Source organism: Haemaphysalis longicornis, unplaced genomic scaffold (assembly GCF_048455015.1).
Source record: "Haemaphysalis longicornis isolate Haplotype H1 unplaced genomic scaffold, Haemaphysalis longicornis Haplotype H1 scaffold_2, whole genome shotgun sequence".
NCBI classification, from domain to species: Eukaryota; Metazoa; Arthropoda; class Arachnida; order Ixodida; family Ixodidae; genus Haemaphysalis; species Haemaphysalis longicornis.
The window spans coordinates 261,980,999-262,001,857 of NW_027526295.1; the positions used below are offsets into that span (position 1 = coordinate 261,980,999).

Sequence of the window (20,859 nt, forward strand, 5' to 3'; positions counted from 1 at the left end):
TCCTCTAATGATATTGAGTTTCAGCTGACCTCTTCCTGAGCACTCAATAGTAAATTCGTCAAAATTACGGGAGGTGCTTAGAACTTCCTAAAAATGTGAAGGCGAAAGCGATCTACTCGTCGCTTTCAGACCGTTCTATGGTCCGTAGCCCTTTCTCAGAAACCTCCTTCAGCGCTGGCTTTTCCTTTTCCCGCCGCGCGCTCCAATTTTCCCTGTGATTGTGTGTATCCACAACAAATTTTGTTGTCGTGACCTACACACAAAAAGGCTTTTCATGGCTTTCGCCTTAACTACTTGCAAAAGTGTTGCAATTTCGGATTGCTGACCAGAAGGACACGTTTTGCGACAGAGTTACCGGTTAAACTGAGGGAATATTTTTTAAACGTTCTTTCGTAGCTATTTCCATCGTTTGATCCTGGTGTCATGGGGTGTGACCAGTGACAAGGGCCTTCAGATCAATGTAGAGATACTGAGCAAACTTTTAAGAAGTGCCTTAGTATAGAATAACAACCACCCGGTGAACCAGCAAGAAGAAACCATTCCGGCAGAATGCGTAGCCCCGATGCAGTAGAGCAAGGGGACTGCTAAATGTACAAGCGGCACTTCCGCTTCGTAGTTAGTTGGGTAATGACCACCGTGGTTGAATGCTCCCTGCGCGCTGTTGGACTTTTTTTACCTTGCGCATTCAGCAAGGTTGGCCAGGAGAAGACTCCAACCACCCGGTCTTTTCTCTCGGACCAAACGGGGCTGCATTCGATCCCGCGTGCTTTATTCGCCTTGCCGGGCGACGAGGCTTCAAAGTTCATTAGCCCTTGGTCTCCTTCCCGCAGGGTCTTCCACACGCGACGCACACAGACTGCCCGCACGACGTCGTCGTGAGCGTCGCTGTCAGGGGCTCCGCTTTTGTCGTCCGTGCCGCTGATCTCGCGCACCGAAGCGCCCTGACCGTAACCTCTGCTGAGCGCACCGCGGGTGTCGCGACAAGCCGTCACGCAAGGACACGGTGGGAAAGGAGGGAGCTGCACACGGGCACCTCGAGCTTGGAAGCGCCGTCTAGCTGCACTTGGCCTAAGAGTTGTTCCGTCCCCTCTGCTTGGAGTACGGCGCACACATGGAGCCAGTGCCCCCCTGCTCACGCGTGCAGCTCCGGCAGAGCCTCGCATTCGTGCGGGCTTCTAATACTTGCGTGGACCAGTGGTTGAGACGAGTCCCCGTCACGAATCGCTATGCTCCCGCATCTGGAGCGTTCTGCACCTGCACGCCTGTCATCACAGAGCGCGACACATGGCTGGCTCCCAGCAAATGCTTGTCCGTACGTCGGAACTCACCGTCTTCATCGCCGCCGTAATTGGAAGCGTTGAGGGAGACCACGACCTCGCTGGTCACGAGGCACTGCATTGGCATCCCGCTCCTCCCTGATTGGCTGGTCAGGAAAGGGACCACGATGCATTCCTCACGAGTGAAGGTTTCCCGAACGACTGAACTGCTTTGATAGGTATTATGATAGAAATAAATGCTTCCAGCATCATAACAAGCTTTCTTCTCACAACTTGTGCGCTCCTTGTATACATTCGTCTGCAGTCACTTGTAAGTATACCCTCTTGTCGTTAAACAAGGACGGTGGCATAAAACCCTTAAATTTAGTCGTGGGAGTCGTGGGACGGAAAGGTTTTGCTTCCCGCCGTGTTATTGTCCTGCTTAGATGCCCTTTTAGATTATCTGCGGACTTGCCACTGCATCGTCATTACCGCCGTCAGGAAATCAGCAACGAGGATGGTGCGATGGAAACGAAGCTTTCGAACCCACAATTCGGAGTTAGAAATGCGTGTGAATTGGCCCGAAAACTCAGAACATACCGATCATGTTCTGGACATCAACCTGGTAAGGAAAATAAAAATGTTTACAGCATACTTCAGGGACAATCTAGAGATTTCAACGTGAAGCGCTTTGAGGCTACCTGTCATCATTTCACGAAGCTGACGCCCATAAGACGGTTTGGCTCGAACCCCGGATGCTTGGTTGGCTAGCATGCCGCGTGAGCACGCGCCTCGCACCGCAAGTGCCAGTGCAGCTTTGAGGAGGAGGAGCCAAGATCAAGCGAGGAGCGGTGGCCAAAGCTTTGTGGGAAAAAAAAAAAAAAAAATTCGCGCAGCTTCACGAAGTGACTCATGACGAGTGGGCGAAGCACTGGAGATCGTTCTTACCGTAAATCACCTGTGGCATTGTCCACCCGCGCATGTAAATGAGTGACAACGCGTGTGTACAGTATATACAATTCCGATCCAATCCAATGCTACTCGCGCATGCTCAACACTGTGTACACGGACGCCAAGCCCCGGACAAAGCGAGGTCCTAAGGTGCTTCGCCCCTGAACGGCACGCGGCGCCGTGAACTTGGCATGTGGTTCACGTACAGAACGCAATTGCTTATTAGTAATTTGCCGTTGTTTACTCAACGAACAAACCTGTCTGCCCGTGTGTAGCACTTGATGTGACCCACTTTCGCCTCATACGAAAATGCTGTTAATGACAGGCCATAGCTCATTCGTATTTATTGCAAGACCGCTTTTATTGCCATAAGATTGTCTTCTTTGCGATGCACGCGCGCATAACAGTGAAACTGGCATTAAGAGGGCTTAGCACACAGCGTTGCTGAGCATACACGGGGCTTTAGCCGTAGCTCCTTCATACTTTAATACTAGACTTCTTATATTGCCGCTAAATTTTGTCCCTAGCAATTTATTTGTGTATAGCATTGAAGCCTAATTTAAAGGGACTCCTGTGTATAGCAGCCAGGCTTAATTTAAGCTTTTGTCCAACAATTCCAACTCAGGAGTTTGTGAAAAAGTTTGCTCGATGATCGAGATGATTCTGTACTTGGCTCATCTCGGCTAAGATTAACGAGGGCAATAGCGTCTGATACGGAAATAATAGAAGGTGCTCGCTTCGCCGTTCTTCGCGCGTGTCCGTCATTTCTAAGCCTCGTTCACTCGGTCTTCAGCTGCGCAGCGGGTGCACACATGACCGCGTTCGCGAAGGAGTTGCCGACATCCCGAGGAGCCGCCCCGCAGTCCGACGCGACGTTTTGGCAGGTGAGGAGCGAGTTCGTGGGATAGACTCGGCGCGTCAGGGCTAGCTCTCACGAGCTGATGAAACAAAACAAAAAAGATAAGCCGCACTGATGCGCGATATGGAGGTCGCCTTGGGAGGGCCCTTCCATTCACGTCACGTATGATGACTGCTTTCGCAGTCATCTTTCGCGGGAAAATAGACGCCACCCGGAACCTCGACAGCGCTGACAGGCTGAAGGATCATCCGAGGCTAAATATACATCGACTGCCGCTGGATCAGTCCCACGTTGTGATATCGTCGGTACCCGACACACGAATCACCTGTGCCCTTTTCAATCTTCCGGTTGAGTGTCAGAACGGCTGCCTCCATTGGGGACACTTGCGTGGACGATTGTTTGTCGTGAAAGTGTCGGCATAGACACTGGCATACCGCGTTTTAGTAAGGGAGTTTGTTCTGTTGGAGAAAATTCAGAACAGATCGTCTTCAGGGTGAATCAAGGGATGTGGAGCGTACACTGGCTCGATCGCGCATATAGCCGCCCCCATCTGAGATCAATGATTCGTCTCATTTCAGTAAAGTGAACCGGTATGGGTGGCCGTGAGTGTAGTTTCCTAGGCCCCCGTACTCCTCCGGGGAACATCCAGATAATGCCTGTCTCCGCAATATTAACCAAGAACAACGTTGCACCCCGCTGCTCCCATTTAATGTTGCGCGTGTCGCGTTCACAGGTCTCCTCGCGGGCCGCCGAGAGACCGGTCGGAGGTCGTGAGCAGTTCAACGCTCCCGTCACCGCCCACTGGCACGCTTTGCGTACGTGGGTGACCAGGCCGTGATTACTGTGCACTGATCAATGCTTTCACCACAACGGCGCACCCGTGAGTCCCCCCGCTCAGGCCGGCTCGGCGATGGGCGCGCTTTTCAAACCGGCGCACGGTTGGTGCCGCCCATCCACGTTGCTGGACCCCGAGAAGACGGCTACGAGATCATTGCCGGCTGAACCTCCTCCTCCCTCGTCGTCACGTAGCCATTATAGGAGCGCGCATCCTCGGTTCTATCTATGCAAGCGTGCCGATGTCTGGGCGAGAGCGTCCGCCGCTCCTCCGAGCTATATTATTTAACGCCGGCGATTCTCGGTGGCAAGGCGCCCCATTCTGTGGCCGCCCGGTGCTTGACCGCCTGTGCGGCCGTGTGGGAGGAGCGGAGCTTGCACGCTAATCAGGAAATCCGTATACGAGGCCTATCAATGGGACATCTCGGCGGCGTTTATTTTGACTCGCGGAAGCGACTCGCATCTGCTGCTTGTGCTCAGTGCTCGTCATGGCGGGGCCCTTCAACCCGTGGTGGCCGGCATTTGCGCATTTCACGAAGTAGACGGAGCTCGCAAACGCGCTATGCTTACTCTGTATTCGGCGTACCCAGCGAGCTCTTCCTGCTTCAAGGGCTTCACCAGCGACAGGACCGCGTCTATTTGTTTCCCTTTTCCAGGCTGCGCTCATGCTTGCTTACATCGTGAGAGGGATAAGTACACGTAGGCAGGGTTCCAGTGAGAGGATGGAGAGACAGGGGACTGTTATACTGGACGATGACTGCGGAATTACCGAGAAATCATTTTATCACAGGGAAAGAATGTGGGCGAAGCCGCAGCGAAGAATTTGTCTTTGCGGGTAAGAAACTAGAAAAACAAACATGAATATATACCACCTATTGCACATGCGCACGAAGCAGCCAGTTTTTCCCCCTTTCCTTTTTTTTCTTTATGTGTTGTACGGAAGTGAGTTTGAATTTTTGAACAGGATGGTGCATTAATAAAGAAAAAAAGGGAAAGGGGGGGGGGAACTGGCTGTTTTGTGCGCATGCGTAATAGATGGTATATATTCATGTTCGTTTTTTTCAAAAAAGCTAGTTGTGAGTCTGCGCTCGTTTTGTCCCTTTCTTATAACTGTCTTGTCTCTCACGCGCAGTTTTTCCACTCTTAAAAAAAGCCTTAACCTCGCTTCACATAACCTCCGTAGTAGTGTACCAGCTGAGGCCAAGAAGCATGGGCGACTTTAGGCTGCTACACGATTTCGTATAAATTCCGCCTATGCCAAAGAATGTTGTAGCATTGTTACAGTACGGTTAAGGTTCGGTGTTTATGTTTCTTTATGGTGAAATACAGCAGATGATTTTTGGCGTTATTTTTCGTCAAATGTGGTTTTTAATCGGAGTGTGTTTTCTCCAACTTTCTAATTAGCCAAAATCATAAGTTTAGTTTGGCGCTGCTTGACACGTAATTAGGCTCAACTAGGGGGTTACCTAATTTTAAGGCTGAATACAGGCCTAACAGCACGCCCCCTCAGATGGACTGGCCAGTGACGATGACAGCCGCTGAAGGAGTTTCTTGATCGATCCGTGTAGATGTATTCATAAGGTGAACTGAAAATACAGGGCTGTCACCAAATGTTCCTCAGAATTTTCTATTGTTGCCATTGTTGTTATGTGACGGTTCTAGAGGAAATTTTACACACACTGTGTATTAGTGCCATAGCTTCGAGGAGGAGGAATACCTTTATTATCAGAGGGGGCATGAATGCCCTGGTGGGGAAGGAGAGGGACACGAAGGAAGGGAGGGAATAATCGAAAAAAGAACACTGTTCAAGGTTCAATCACTTCAAATGGTAGATAGTATTTTAAAGTCCGTAAACGTATAGATCGCAAATTTCGTGAAGAGAGAGCCGCTACGTTTATGACAGGAGTCGGTCCAGGTTGTTATACCAACTTGCAGAGTCCACTGGTCAGTGAGTATTCAATAACTTTCTCAAGCACTGAGGGGTCCTCTCGAACGCGTTGCAGATGCGCTTCTTCGTCTCCGGGTGGGAAACCGAGATCCAATAGTGGCTCGCGACCAGTCGTGAAGTGTGCACAGTGCCATATCAAATGGTATACAGGTTAGGGATGCACTTCTCGTCACTATACGGGCAGCGTTGGATGAGCGAGCTGGATCCGTGGGTCCATTTATGTACTACATGAGGGGTTAGGGCCATGTTAGCATAAATCTTATTAGCTACCACCTCCACCGAGCGTGTAAGCGTCTTGAGCGGGCCCAGTAAACCCACCGGGGTGGTATCTTAAGCCTCTTCCGACTCTCTGCCTTCAATTTCCGCAGGTAAAGTTGCCAGTCTGGTCATGGTAGGTGTTGCAATGGGCCACTGAAATCGGCACCGTCTCCGTACAATAAGTGGTCTCCCTCAATTCACCCCCGTAGACATTCTTCACAAAATTGTACCCCTTCCCTCCCTAGGTACCCTGATCGAAGAGACCAAGCTACGTCTTAAGAAACATATTGAGCAGTCTCCCCAAGGCAAAGCTATAGGCTCATGGGACCGTATGGACAGTAAATTACACCACACTCGTTACCCATTGTCCCTTCCGCCCCGGGTGCACCCTGCGATTGGCATCCCTCGCCGTCGCCCTATACCTCAGCGGCAGGTGAGAGCAGGTGAGTTATACGTTTGCACAATCCAGAACTACAAGATGGAGAACGAAGTCGACATCTTCACGGACGCCGCCGTGCGCGGCAGTGAGGCTGCGATTGCATGGACACCTTCGGACGCCCCCTTGCTAAACGGTTCCCGGAAGATCTCCAAAACATATGGCATAGCTGAAGAAGCCCAGATTATAGGCGTCGTGAATGCTGTCCACTCCACCCGCGACAATTGTGACTCACTCTCATGCCGGAAATTTTGCATCATCACGGAATCTGAAGTCGCCCTTAAACAATTGAACACAACATTTTCACCTAATTATACGGCCACGAATATATTGTATGCCATCCGCGACCTTCACCAGGAAGGCATCGCCATCCGCATTGTCTGGTCCACAGGACACACGCCTGGGGCACATGGCAACCACGCGGCTCACTCCGCCGCCGGGGAGAGACTTGACACACAGCTTCGAAAATAATTTATGGACAAACCAAGCCTGTCGGAATGTACATAAAGCAAGCTGCATAACATTTCAGAGTGGAGAAAAGTAGATGAAGATGGGCTCGAATATCAGATTTGGCTATGGAAATCAAATAAAAGCGGTAAAAACTGACTACAAATTTAATCGTATTCAGCATTTTTGAAGACGGATAGTCTAACTTTATAGTGTGTGGAGCTTATACATTATAGCTACAAAAAATACAATATAGGCAGCCAGTAGTACACATACCTGAGTGCTCATGTGCCATCGCTTGATAAGAATGTAATAAAACATCCGCAGAAATCCAGAAAATCGTCTGCTAATGCGTGGCATTTTATGCTGATTGTCTACCGTGTGAGTTTCTTATAGCCAAATACGGCTACGAATAGTAAATTACGTTGGATTATGTTATTCTTCTTAAATTGTTTTTTTTTTGTTTGTTATCTGCAATGATGTAAATGTATATACCATTATAGCGATGAAGTGCTTTTTTTCGCTAATTATGTTTTTTCTTTCGAAGAAGCAAGTCCTACTGTAGAGTTGGTCCATTTACGCTATTAATTTTTATACATATTTCCAATGTTCTTTCGCGGACTTTTTTTGTGTACTGTTGAGTTTTGGGGGAGGTGTTTAAGGTGCATATTTTTGATTTTGTCACATCATTTTTGTGAAAATTTTGTGTTTTCTTTTTAATTTTTTTCTTTTTTAAGATTCTGTCCGACCAATTATCTCCATTTACGCTATTATAACTATTCAAGGTGGAACTTGCACAATATCTGCATTTTTGTGGAAATGCAGGGTGTTACACGGTTCGCAGTTGCGCCATTTTTTATATCGTATTTTGAGCGTTCTTTTGCGTACTTTATTTGCTTATTCTCCGGCTTTTGTGGGAGATGTATAAAATGTATATTTTGACTTTGTCAGATCATTTTTGTTAAGAGTTTATATTTTCTATTATTCTGATGTTTTGTTTTTAAAATCTCTGACTGACCAATTATCTCCATTTATGAATGAATGAATGAATTTATTGTAAACAAGGAAAGGAAAGACAACCAGCAGGCGTAGTTTGTCTCACCTAAGGGTGGACACCGGAACGCCTGCTGGTGTGGGGGGTGTGGGGAATGGGGAAAACAGTTGTACAGGGAAGGGAGGATAGAGAGAAGAAGAGGTTACATATATACAGATATACAGGTCTAACAGGACATATATGTACAATATATACAAGGTAAACACTTTTTTAAAACACGAAGACAAAAAAAACACAAGACAAAAAAAAAACAAAAAACGAAGCACCCACACACACACCGTTAGTTTATGTGGGGAGAAAACGGAGAGCCGGGAGGAGTCCTGAGGCATCCAGGTACGACCTCAGGGCCTGATGGACTCCGTCCCGCTCTCTGGCACTGCCTGACGGCCACAGAAATTCTTCGAGGGGCCGAGCCCCTCCCCCGAAGGCGGCCAACAGTTCGGTCCTCCCTGCCACAAGCTGGTGGCACTCCAGGACCAGATGTGGCAGGGTCTGGACAGCCGCCCGGCAGTGCTGGCACGACGGGTCATTGATGAGTGCCAGGCGGTGTTTTCGCTCGGCTGTCCACACGCACCCCACGCGTAGGCGCAGGACAGCCGAGCGTTGATGTCTCGGCATCCGTGTGGCCCGGACGGGTGGTGGGGCCTCTCCAGCTGCCAACCTCGGGTCCGGATACTGGGCCCGTACATGTCGCTGTATCAGCAGGCGGGCGTCATCCGCAGCTGCGTGGGCTGCCGTGGGCGAAGGGGGCAGCTCGTGGGCGTCGGCGGCCAGTTCGTCTTCCCTTTCATTGCCCTCCAGCCCAATGTGGCCTGGCACCCACTGCAGCCGTAGGCGAGTCCCCCGCTGGGCCAGCCGTGCCACCTTGTCCCGCACGGCCCGCACCAGGAAGGAGCGCGGGTCGCCCTCCTGGATCCGGAGTAGGGCCACTCTAGAGTCACACAGCAGGGCGCAGCGCTCGGGGGGCGGCTCCAGCTCCAGTAGAAGGTCCAGGCCATGGCTTCGCCCACCATTTCGGCCGTGGTGGATGATGCGGCGTAGTGCAGCCGCGCCTGCCTGGTGGCCTCCCCCAGCACTGCCGCCGCCGTGGCCGAACCCTGCTGCTGCCGCACGGAACCATCCGTGTACACCAGGGTGTGGTCCTCCAGGTCGCCCCACACGACGCCCCGAGCCAGCTGCAGCTGCCGGCAGTGCGACGTCCGCCGCTTGCTACGCAGGCCCGGGATGTCCGTGTGCACTTCGGCCTCCATTGCAGGGGGGCGGCTGGAGGGAGGGCCTGCTTCCACGGGGGCCACCACCTCCTCGTACAGGGCCAACATGCGCCCCATGCGCGAGTGGCGGTGTGTGCGCAGCCGCTGCAGCAGGGGGCTGCCTCCCTCAGCCCCTGCGGTGGTCGCCCTCCAGCTGCTGCCAGCTGGGCTTGCGCAGGGTGACCAATAGTAGCCCGTACATGAGCAGACCCACAGCCGCAGCATTATAGAGTCGCAGGGCCGTTCGCTGCGAGCAGCCGCGGTCCCTGGCAGCCATCTGGCAGCTCCCTGGCAGCTCCCTGGTGGCCTGCCGGAAGTTGACGCAGTGGTCCAGTGTGAGCCCCAGGTAGCGCACACTGGTCTTCCAGCTGAGCTCCTCGCCATCGATGTGCAGGCCCCTGGCGCTGGGACGGGACTGGGCATCCGGGTGGACCAGCATCGCCTCTGTCTTGCTTGCTGACAGCTGCAGGCCAACATTGACCAGCTTGGCCCGCACCGCATCCAGGGCCGCCTGCAGCTGCAGCACGATGCTTCGGCAGCTCCCCTTGGGGCCCAGCACCCACAGGGCCACGTGGTCGGCATACACAGACATGTACACCCTGTGTGCCCCTCCTCTCGGCAGGCAGTCTGGTAGTGCCGCCATGACCAGGTTGAATAGGAAGGGGCTGACGACTGAGCCTTGCGGGGTGCCCACGTTCACTGGCCGGGGCGCCGACAGGGCGCTGCCCACCTGCACCCGCGCCGTGCGGCCCGTCAAGAACGCCTCGACGAAACCCGGCAGCTTGCCCGCGATACCTGCCTCCTCCAAGGCCAGGGAGATGGCAGGGCGCTGCAGGTTGTCGAAGGCACCCTTGACGTCTAGCAGCACCAGGGCTGCCACCTGCCTGGTGGCCCGGGCATGCTCCAGTGCTGCCACCACGTCGGCAATGGAGTCCGTCGCCGCCCTATACCTCCGGAAGCCTGTGAGCTGCTCCGGGATGAACTCCTCCTCCGACGCGATGGCCTCCATCCTGCGCAGGGCCACCCGCTCCAGCAGCTTGCAGCCACAGGAGGTGAGGGCAACGGGGCGGTAGGCCGTAACTGCCCCAAAACCACGGCCTGGCTTGGGGAGGGGCCGCAGGATGGCCAACAGCCAATCGGGAGGCAGCCGCCCTGTCGCCCAGATGGGGTTGTAGGCAGCCAGAAGCCTCGCGAACCCCACCTCGTCCAGGTTGCGCAGCATCTGGTAGGTGAGGCCGTCAGCCCCTGGTGCTGACTTCCGCCTGCAGGAGCGCAGCGCCCCACGGAGTTCGGCCTCCGTGATGGGGGCGTCATTGAGGGGATGTCGTCCCTCTGATTCCTCCGGCGCTGCAACCACCTGCCCAGCCGCTACCTGGTGTGGCGGCAGGAAGTGCTCCGCGAAGAGCTCGGCCAGCTCCTCGTAGCTGGCGTTCCTCCTGATGGCCAGGGCTGCCAGGGGGTTGCGGTTACCTCGGGGCCTGAGGACCGACTGGAAAATGCCCCAGAGGCGGCGGCAGCGTGGGTCGGCCTCCGAGCTAACGCATAGCTCGGCCCAACGCTGCCTGCTGAGGCGGTTGGAGTGCCGTCGACAGGCCGCGTCCACACGGCGGTATGCCGTCCAGTCAGTCCTCGCTCCGGTGCGTTGCGCCTTCCTCTCAGTCCGGTTCCGCTCCGCTCGCAGCTGCAGCAGCTTTAGGTCTGGCATGGTGGCATCCTTGGCAATGGAGCAGCTCCACGTGGCTCGCTTGGCGCAGCGAACCAGGCCCGCGAACAGCTCCTCTCCCTCCCCCAGGTCCTCCGCAGCAAGGCAGCGCCGGAAGTGGTCCCAGTGGATGACGTGGTGCCGTGTGGGTCGCCTGTCCGGCTTGCCGGTTGGTGCGATGTGCAGCGGGTAGTGGTCTGAGCCCCAGGTGCTGGGCTCCCGCCTCCAGGTGGCCTCGACCCCGGCTGACACCAGGCTGAGGTCAATGACCGTGGCAGTGGTATTGCCTCACCTAAAGGTGCACTCACCGGTGCTCAGCACAGTCAGGTTGAGGCGCAGCATGGTGTCCCACAGGTGTTCTCCGCGTGTGTCAGTCCGGCCATCTCCCCACATAGTGTGATGTGCGTTGAAGTCACCACAGAGGAGATGCCGGGCTGCGCAGAGGGACACCAGCCGATCCAGGAGGCTCGAGTCCCAGTGTTGGTTGGGGCGCACGTACACACTGCACACAGTCACGTCACCACCCGGCACGAGCCGAAGCGTCACTGCCACACACTCCTGCACAGTCGTTGTCACTGCACTGGTGTCCAGCACCGTGTGCTGCACGTCGCTGCGCACAAACAGTGAAGCCCGCGAGGATCCTGGGGGTTGGAGGGGTCGCCGCACACCACAGCCGAGCACTGCCTGCTGTCACACGCCGTGGGACCATGGTAACCCGTGTATCCCGGCAGCGTGAACCCCGAGCCATCACCCACACGCGCATAGCTCTCCTGCAGAGCCACCGAATCGGGCGCGTGCTGCAGCAGGTACGCGCTCAGTTCCGCACGACGCGGGCGGAGCGCGTTTACATTCCACTGCAGCACAGTGGGCACCGGAGGCTGTTTGCGGCGGCTCCTAGCCATGATGGGGCTCGGGGAGTGATCGTCCCTGCATGGCCTGGACGCACAGGGGCCGGAGGGGATTGTCAGCAGGCAGAAGCTCACCCACGCTTCGAAGGACAAGGTGCTATTATAGCGATTAAAGGTGTTACTTCCGCCAAAAATGCCTATTTATGGAATTAAGGGTGTTACACGGTTCCTGCTGTGAGGGTACTCGGCAAAGAATGCTACGCATTAAAATCGGAAAATGCTGGAACAAAAATTTAGCATGCATTGCCATGAAGAAATGCGGGTTCCTTAATATGCTGTGAGTACATGACGTATATTCAACTGGTCTCTCCTGGCATTGAAAAGAGGTTAGGCATGCTAGTGGTTGGTATGACACGATGCTGGCAGGAAACTTTTTTTTTGTTTATAAATTTAGCGCGAGCAGCTTTACACTTCAAATAACATACACAAGGGTTAGAACAAACTGGTTTCAAGCAAGCCTTGCTTAAGTTAGGCTTTCTTGCACAGCTTTCACGTCGCACAAAAAGTCTAACCCAAAAGGGGTGCTTGCGTGCGGTGAGCGTTAGTTTTTAAGTCGTGCGGCAGAGTCCTTTTAGCCTTTTATTATTAGTAAATTTCGAATATAACTTCGCTAAGCACATAATTGGTGACGTATTTCGTTTCCAATATTCGCACACCTCTCCAAACAAGATGGACTGGTCCCATTCACAATCCTTTAAAGCTGCTAAACCACCTTTTTTTGATCACCTACGTAATTTAGACTGCCTTCTTATCTTTTTTGATTCGTTTGTTTGCAGCTGACAACCAACATAGGCCTTGAATATTGTAAACCATCACCAGTTAATAACTCTCCTCGTCAGCTTCGACTGCGGTGCTGCAAATGTTTGCTCAGCTTGAACTGAACTATTTTTATTGATTTGTTCATTCATTTAGCCACTGATTTATTCATACACAAATCCCTTTGCTTCGCTATTAACGAGGTACAATGCAGCTGGAACTCACTCGTCCCACCAAACATTCTTCTGGGTGCAATGGTGGTTCGGCGAGTCACGCGAACATCTATATGGCACCGACTTCCTCCTAGAGTCGTATTTCTTGACAGACTGCACTTCCTCCAACGTTTGGCCCGTGCAGCGCTGCAGCGTGATGAGCGGTCGCCTCTCACGAATAACAGGCGGCGGAGCGGCGAAGCTGCCATCAAAGCAGCCGCCCGCCGTATTTCAAGGGCCGCGCGCACACCTGGGCACTGCTGCTCTCCTAGTCTCTCGAGTGGCGCCTTCTCGCCGAGGAAGTCAGAAGAAGAAGTGGATTTCCGAGAAGGCTTGCTCGGGGCGTGGTGACAGAAGGGGACGCCCGCCTCGCGTACAGAGTTTATGCCGAGAGTGGTTACCTTCGCTATCTTTCGTATTTGAACGGCGTTGCTTGGTTCGGGGGGCGGATTTGTCACCGCCTGACGTGTACAAGCAGTGCCCTCCTGCTGGCTTCAGTCAACGTAGTACAAACGCCTAAACAAGCAGGAAGTGGTGCGAAGTGGCCCCTCGGGCATCACAGCCGAACCATGGTCCTAGAACTGTTCGCCCCAAAGCGCTCGGGCGTCGCTGCGCTTCTTGTGGTCCGTTCCTATCCGGCTGCACGCTCGCACTGAGCGAGGGCTAATGGCTGAGAGAAGCGCCTGTCCGAAGACTGCACGTAACTTTGTAATGGCTGTGGTGGACGGCGGTTGCCGGATCGATTATCACCGTCGAACACGAGCGGTGCTCCATGGTGCAGCTCGTACTACAGCGACAGCCGTCAAAACGAGCGGTGGTCGTTTTCACAAGCATGCCAACTTAACAAGCTGTCCTCTTGCACGACGGCGGATTGTGACGGTTCTCTAAACGATCCGAATCAGTCGACTGAGTCAAAATTGGTTCCGAAGTATTCGCTACGATAAGACTTGTGACGCAAAGGTATCGCTAGCGCTTTATATACTATAAATACTGGACCACAGTATAACTGTTGATGGTGAGAAACCTGTCGATTATTTTATCGATCATATTTTCAGAATCAATGAAGGGCTGCATTTGATTGATTGAATAAATTTTTATTCAAACAAGCAAGAGACTCTTGTCCCGGGCCCCGCATGGAACGCATTCTCCATACTCCTGGAATGCCTGGGCTTCTGCGGGCAGTCCTCGCTCTCATCACCAAGGCGGTCTCGATGTCGGGATCCGGATTCTTGGAGAAACTACGAAAATTTTCTTTACAGACGACCTCGATAATATGTTATCTAGAAAGTATTGCTGATAGGTTCTCGATCAGTTGTTGATGGGTTGTCAAAATGTGTTTGTTTTTATGCGCCTTCCAAGAAGTTAGCATTTAGCTATAAGGAACGGTGTGCGATCAACATAATGGTACGTGTTTCAGCGCCACCTACACGTCAACTTGCGTCCCAGAAACGGGAAGGTAACCCAGAATTCGAAGCCAACGCCAGTGATAGTGATTGACTTACTCAGAGAACCAGCAAGCACGTGTCCTTTCCTTCTGCGCCGAATCGCCATAGTGATAGGGTTAGGGTACGCTATACTTCTTGCCGAAAGCCTGTTTTCCTCTGTGTTTGGGCTGCAAAGAGGACATGCGTCTTGTGTAGCAGCCCGTACTTGCACCTCCTCCTGCTCATGTGTCTTTCTTTACTGTGCGCAGCTCGGAAGACGTTCGGGCGTCTCTGGATTTCCTCGACCAGGTCATAGCGGAGTACAACAGCAGCGCTACCGAGCACGGCCTGGCGCCACTGCCCGAACACGAGCCCGTTGGCGTCAAGACTCCCAACGGGTGAGTCCCACGAGGGCAGACACACGCTGGAAAAGGGCAGACATCTCAGGCAGATATGAACGTTGGCCTACTGTGAATCCTAGTTGCTTGGGTATATTGTAACGTGAGCTACACTGGCCGAGGTTGAGCAGTTTCGCGTGGCTCCTGGGGAGCCGTGCTGCTCATGCGCGAGGAGTAGTTACGTCTCACGGCACACAGGTGGCGCGCCGGAGCCGATGGGATTGGATTTGATTGGATTGGAAATCGTTTTAGCAGCAGTATGCACGACAATCAGCTAATCATATACAACCAAGAAACCAATGAATAACCAGCTGAACCTTAGCTCACGCTACGTATATCTTGGCATAGCCGAGCTAAGCCACTGCTAATTATTTAGGATGGATTTGGAACATGTTGCTAACGCTGGTGGCCGGCCTCTGTATAGCGAACAGTTGTGGATGGCTGAAGAAGCGTGACGTGAACAGGTGTGGAAGGACAGAAGGAGCGAGGACATAGGGTGCGCAGCAAGCACGGTGAGGAACAGGCAAGACAAAAACAAACAAGATACGAACGCCTGCTTGGTAGAGTTAGAGAGTTAGAGTTAGAGCTTAACATTACGGTCAATGCAATAAAACGTATGAATATACACAAACATTCTAATGCAGACACGTGACAAAACTCACGTGCATTAATGGAGTACCTAGCGCATATCAAATGGAAAAATTAAACTGATGGATGCCAAATTATGGTTTTTACTTAATTTTTCTGAATAGATGAAAACTTATAAAGCACTTGACTGTACCAGTCGGTACTCCTAAAATAAGCATAATCGACTGATGCCATGAAAAAAATATGCTAACAGAAAGATTTGCCCGAGGTAATTTTTTGTTGGGATTGTTCTGAGCATATATGCCGGAGCGATAACATTTCAATAGTCTGGATGAAGACAGCCCTCCCTCTTGTGTGCGCTACTTCCTGCAGTCGCGACTTTAAGCCTTGAAAGGGACGCTGCAACACTTCCGATAAACTCTTTCACTCTTCCCATCGCGTCTGGAAGCACTGCGAAAGCTATAGTTATCCTCAGCATGAAGCGGCACTGCGCGATTTGCTTATCGCAGCAAATACGCCTTGCGTTTCTGCTTTGCTTTTTTGGCTTTCTTTGAGGGGCTATCGAATGCGGTCATTGCTTCAGGTGAAGGAACGCAGAGCAATAGTCGCTACACCGCTGTAACAACGTAATTCCAGCGGCCGAAGGACCCCAAGACCCGGAAAGATAGAATAATATTTTCAAAAAGTTTCGAGGTTATCTGATCGGCATAGAGCAGTAATTTTTGGTTGAGGTACTTTGCGCACCTAATTTATGTACTGGATGTTTTGGTTGACTACGTTCTGGACGCATTTATGACTTCGAAAAAGTTTAAAAAAGTGTTGCCGGGCCTCTTTCAGAACTCCGGAATAAAGATCGTATGACGGCAAATGGGCAGTGCAGAGTGGTGTAATGATGATGCAGCAGCGCCCATGCAGGCCTGAGAAGTGTCACGATGCAGTGACGTTTATTAGCCATACCTCACCGATGGCTACATGGAACACTTGAGCTTGAAACGAATGTACTTCACAGTTGTTTCACATCATGACTAGCATCCCAACGTGAGCAACAACGCTGAAATAGACGTACAAAAAAAGGCAACCCAAAGAAATCAAAGCGACAAAAGTACAGGGGCACAGGTAATAGAGAGAGAGAAAGAGATGGGGGAGAGGGAGCGTGAAGGGGGAGAGGGGGAACCGCTTTTGAAACAAAAGCCTTACGAGGATAGAGGATCTGTATCGCTTTTTTTGTGTTATACATTGATACAACGGTGGTACGAAAAAGCTGGCTTTTCTGCAGAACTTACACGAAGCAACAACGGCTTCACGGCAATGCAGTTCCTTTTACGTTACCTTTCTGCGGTACGTTGAAGCAGTGCGAAGAAGCCGAACAAAAAAAAAACAAAAGCAAAACACTTACAAGAGTGCAAGAGATATTGAAGAGGTCAACTATTTGGCAACAAAGTAAGCAACAAAGGTAACAAAGGTAACAAAGTAAGCACGCTGGCTCATCAAACCAATCATTTTGTACTGTTTTTTTTTTTTTTTTTTGGGGGGGGGGGGGGGGGGGGTCCGACAATTCACTTGCTGCGGTGATATCTGACCATGACCAGCACCTGCTTCCCGAAACGGCATTCCCGGCTCTGAGCTTAACATTTTCTCTTTTGAATTTCCATAAACTCTTACAGATTCGTTATCGGGATTTGTTTTCGCTTGTCTGATGAACACTGCGAAAGGCGCGATAACGGCGCGTGGCGGCAGAATCTACGCTTATGGTTGGCACGATTTCTTAAGTGGGGAAAAGGAGTGTGTACGTCACCACCTGACTTTGGTAAGACCAGAGGGGGAGGGCAGATATTCCATTTACCCAATATAAATGTAACACCAACTGGCATAAGCTTTACTTCTTATCTGAAATTAAACATGCTGCTTATCTCAATCGGCATACCAAATTAGTAGCCGTCTCAGACGGCCAACAGTGAGGCAGACGGCTTTCTGCCTCACTGTTGGCAGTGCAAAAAACAGAGGCAAAGCACACATCCGAAGCAACCTGTCTCACTGCCTTTCTTCGCCGAAGCTCCTGAACGTAAACTCCCAACGCATAATACACAACAAGAATAACATCAGAAGCAGGAGATGCATAGACTCAAGTTCTCTGCATAATATTATTTTAGGCTATAGCCTTCAGTATGCCCCTACTACTGCCCTTAGTACTACTGCCCTATGCATCACAGTAAAGACGTGGGCTTATCGTTTTCTCTTTGTGTGTTTTCAGGCGGCTGGATGGCGTCACCTGTGACGAGGAGGCCGGCACGGCGGCGCCGGCGGAGGCACCCTTTTCCATCAACCTGGTCATCGTGAATGGAGTCGCTAAGGTCGGTGACCCGACGCCGTACTCAACCCCTGCGATCTGCGCGCACGCGCCGGCTTTTCCGGAACGATTGGCGCAAGTCGTCAAGTTGTTTTCCCGCCGCCCTCACGCGTATCCGCTGTCGTGCTTCGCTCGAACGGTCATTCGTTTGGCCGTGCAAACAACGCAAATATGAGGTTACGCTCCAGGTAAGCGCTTTCGTCCGGGTGCTTTACCGCACGATCAGCGATCCGTCCACATTTTTCATGAGATCGCAGGACGCATGCGCGCCTCACCTCCTCGCCCTTCACTCTCAGTTCTGTGAAAAAAAAAATCAAAAACATCCCGTCGGGATTACTGTGTTTTATATTTACCCTTATTCCCCTTTTTCCTTTTTTTTTCTCTTTTGTGTTTTATATTTATCCTTGCGCGAGATACATGCATTGTAATGTCAACCTTCTCCCCCTATCCTCCTATTCCTATGTATTCTTTTCTCCCTATCCTCCCCCTCCCCCCCTACACCAGCAGGCGTTCCGGTGTCCGCCCCCTAGGCGAGACAAACTACGCCTGTTGGTGGCTTTTCCTTTTCCTAAGTACAATAAATACATACATACATACATACATTACTGACGCCTGAGCAACGCCTCGCTTTCATTCATTCATTCATTCATTCATTCATTCATTCATTCATTCATTCATTCATTCATCTTGTGGTGCACAAAATCAAAAAGAAAGAAAATAAAAGGAAATACCCTTCAAGAGAGAGAGAGAGAGAGAGAGAGAGAGAGAGAGAGAGAGAGAGAGAGAGAGAACTCTTTAATGTGGGCTGGAGAGGTCAGCTCTGCTAGGGGCAGTGCTTGCTACGCCAGATGGGGATGATTACAATGCAGTGAAGTGAATGTGAGAGATCGGGAAAGCAGCAATAGAGAGAAAAAAAAAAGTTAAATAAAAATGGCACGCAATGTAGTGCAAGGAAAAACATGTGCAGCTTTCCCGCGCATGGCAGTCCTTTCAACAGTGATTACTCTGCAATTTTTTAGCGAAATGAAAACTTCTTTTGCACAGGTAATATTTGGGGTGAATACTTGCTTTGTGCACAGTTTCAAGTCGCGCACGTTGCGTGACTGGGTTCCTGAGCAATGGGAACTATCCCATAGAAATGCATGGGGAGTTAGTGGGCAATCTTCACGGATTCTCGGGCAGCCCTTCAGTGCTTAAAATCGTACCCGAAAGAACAGCTTGTTTTAGACATCCATGCATTGCACTTACAAGCTCTAAATGCACACCATCATGTAGAGCTTCAGTGGATTCCTGCCCACTGCGGTATAACTGGAAACGTCAAGGCGGACACTGCGGCATCGATAGCGTATGATCTGCACGGGCCAGTGATACTGATACCGTTCTCCAGAAAAGATGCCTCTGCCCTTGCGTCCAAGGCTGCCTGGAGATTTCAGCAATCCATGTGGGCTGTTGCGCCGCATAATTACGCGCCGCTTCACTTCATAGACCCGCACGGGACCTTTAGGATGCATGAAGGACTTTCCAAGCATGACGACGCGGTTCTTCACCGTGTGCGGCTAAATGTCGCTTACACCAATTACTTTCGATTCAAAACGAAACAGGCCGCTTCCCCCTTGTGCACTCTTTGTGACGTGCGCGAGGACTTGAACCACGTGCTATGTGAGTGTACGCGGTATAGAGCCGCCAGAACGTCCCTTTTAGTGTCCTTGGGTCTTCCGCTGTCTAGAGGCCTAACTCTCAGTGACGTGCTAGGCCCTTGGACGAACTCTAAACGAGCATCTCGAGCGACAAAAGCTCTACTGTCTTTCCTGCGAAGCACAGGACTTGATCAGACTCTTTAAACAGGACTCTCTTAATGAGCGCGTCATCTTCATCACAGTCATTATCGTCATCTCTTCATCGATTTCTTTTTTTTATACATCTGGTGTAGCAAGCTAGGCGCCTTGGCCAGGCTAACCTCACCAGTATCATTAAAGACTATTCTTTCCCTCTTTCTCTAGATTTGACAGTGAATTACACAAAAAATAGTCAGAAACCTGAAATGTTCTTTTAGCGTTTTAATCTTCAAGTTGGCTTCTAGCTTTATGCCAAATATCATTTTCCTAAAGTGGTTTTGCTAGGTTCTCGAGAGGTTGTAATTTTGAGCGAGAAAGCTGGGTATGACTCGAAATAAAGTTAAGGAAAAGAAATAAAAATTGAGCGAATGGAGCCCAGGAAGCGCAGAGCGCCTAACAAGAAAAAGGAGTCAAAGCGTACACGACGACGCAAACGCGTACAGACGTAGCCATGCGCACAATGGAAGAATTACAAAGTTTTGAAGAAACATGAATACCAATACATGAGACACTATAACTTCACAAGAGCTAGTAGTTTAAATGCCGACATATTATTGTTAAAAACATCAGCATCATTTGACCTCACACCATTATACAAATGAAACAGTCGTTGCATTGGAGAACAAACTCGGTTTGTTCGAAATACATTTAATTCTCGAAATGGCTTAAAAGGTACCCGCAAGTGTATTGACGACGTCAAACTCTCGCACTCAGTCACATGATGCAAACATTTAAAGAGAAATATAAAATCTGCATCTGCCCTTCCCTTGGGCACTGTAACCAAATGCAATTTATCCAAAACGTTGTTGTACTGGTAATACACTCTTCGATCAAAATGCCTATCATAAACAATTCTATCAAAACGTCGTTGAACATCTTCAATCTTCGAAGCCTGGCTTGCATACAAGTTGTTCCATAGGACAGACCCAAAATGAAGTTTCGGAATGACTAAGAATAAAAATTTGAAGCTCGACACATTATGGAAAGGACGCGTGATGCGGGATATCACCCCTAACTGGCTGTATGCTTTTATAACAACCTTTTCAATGTGCACATGAAAACGGAGTGCTTAGTCGACAAAAATCCTTAGGTCACGACACCCATCAACCCTTCTCAGGATGCATTCATCTAACGTGTAATCGTATAAAACACTTGTGATTTCGTTTTGCGTACCAAATGTTTATCGCCGTTGAATTAACGGCGATAAATGCGCAAATGCAAGAACGAGTGTCGATATAAAACAGCTCACCCGAACGTCGAAGCAGCCGGCACAACCAATACTCATTTTCTGCGTTCTTTGTCGCTCAGGCGGAGGTTTTTGTGATTTAATTTTTTACGCTTGTCGCCGGAGTCGGCCATAGGTCGCATTTTCTTGCGAGATATATTAGGCGATACC

General features: G+C 50.9%; 1 protein-coding gene across 3 annotated transcripts in view; it reads left to right on the forward strand.

The window, feature by feature from the left end:
- The window catches only part of LOC144170544 (uncharacterized), a 236,044-nt gene that overhangs the window by 186,615 nt on the left and 28,570 nt on the right, over positions 1 to 20,859 (forward strand). For all 3 annotated transcript variants that reach the window (XM_077700400.1, XM_077700399.1, XM_077700401.1), the window contains 2 exons: positions 14,565 to 14,693; positions 17,533 to 17,632. In XM_077700400.1, the coding sequence (XP_077556526.1) occupies positions 14,565 to 14,693; positions 17,533 to 17,632 (229 nt within the window). The remainder of the gene's footprint in view (positions 1 to 14,564; positions 14,694 to 17,532; positions 17,633 to 20,859) is intronic.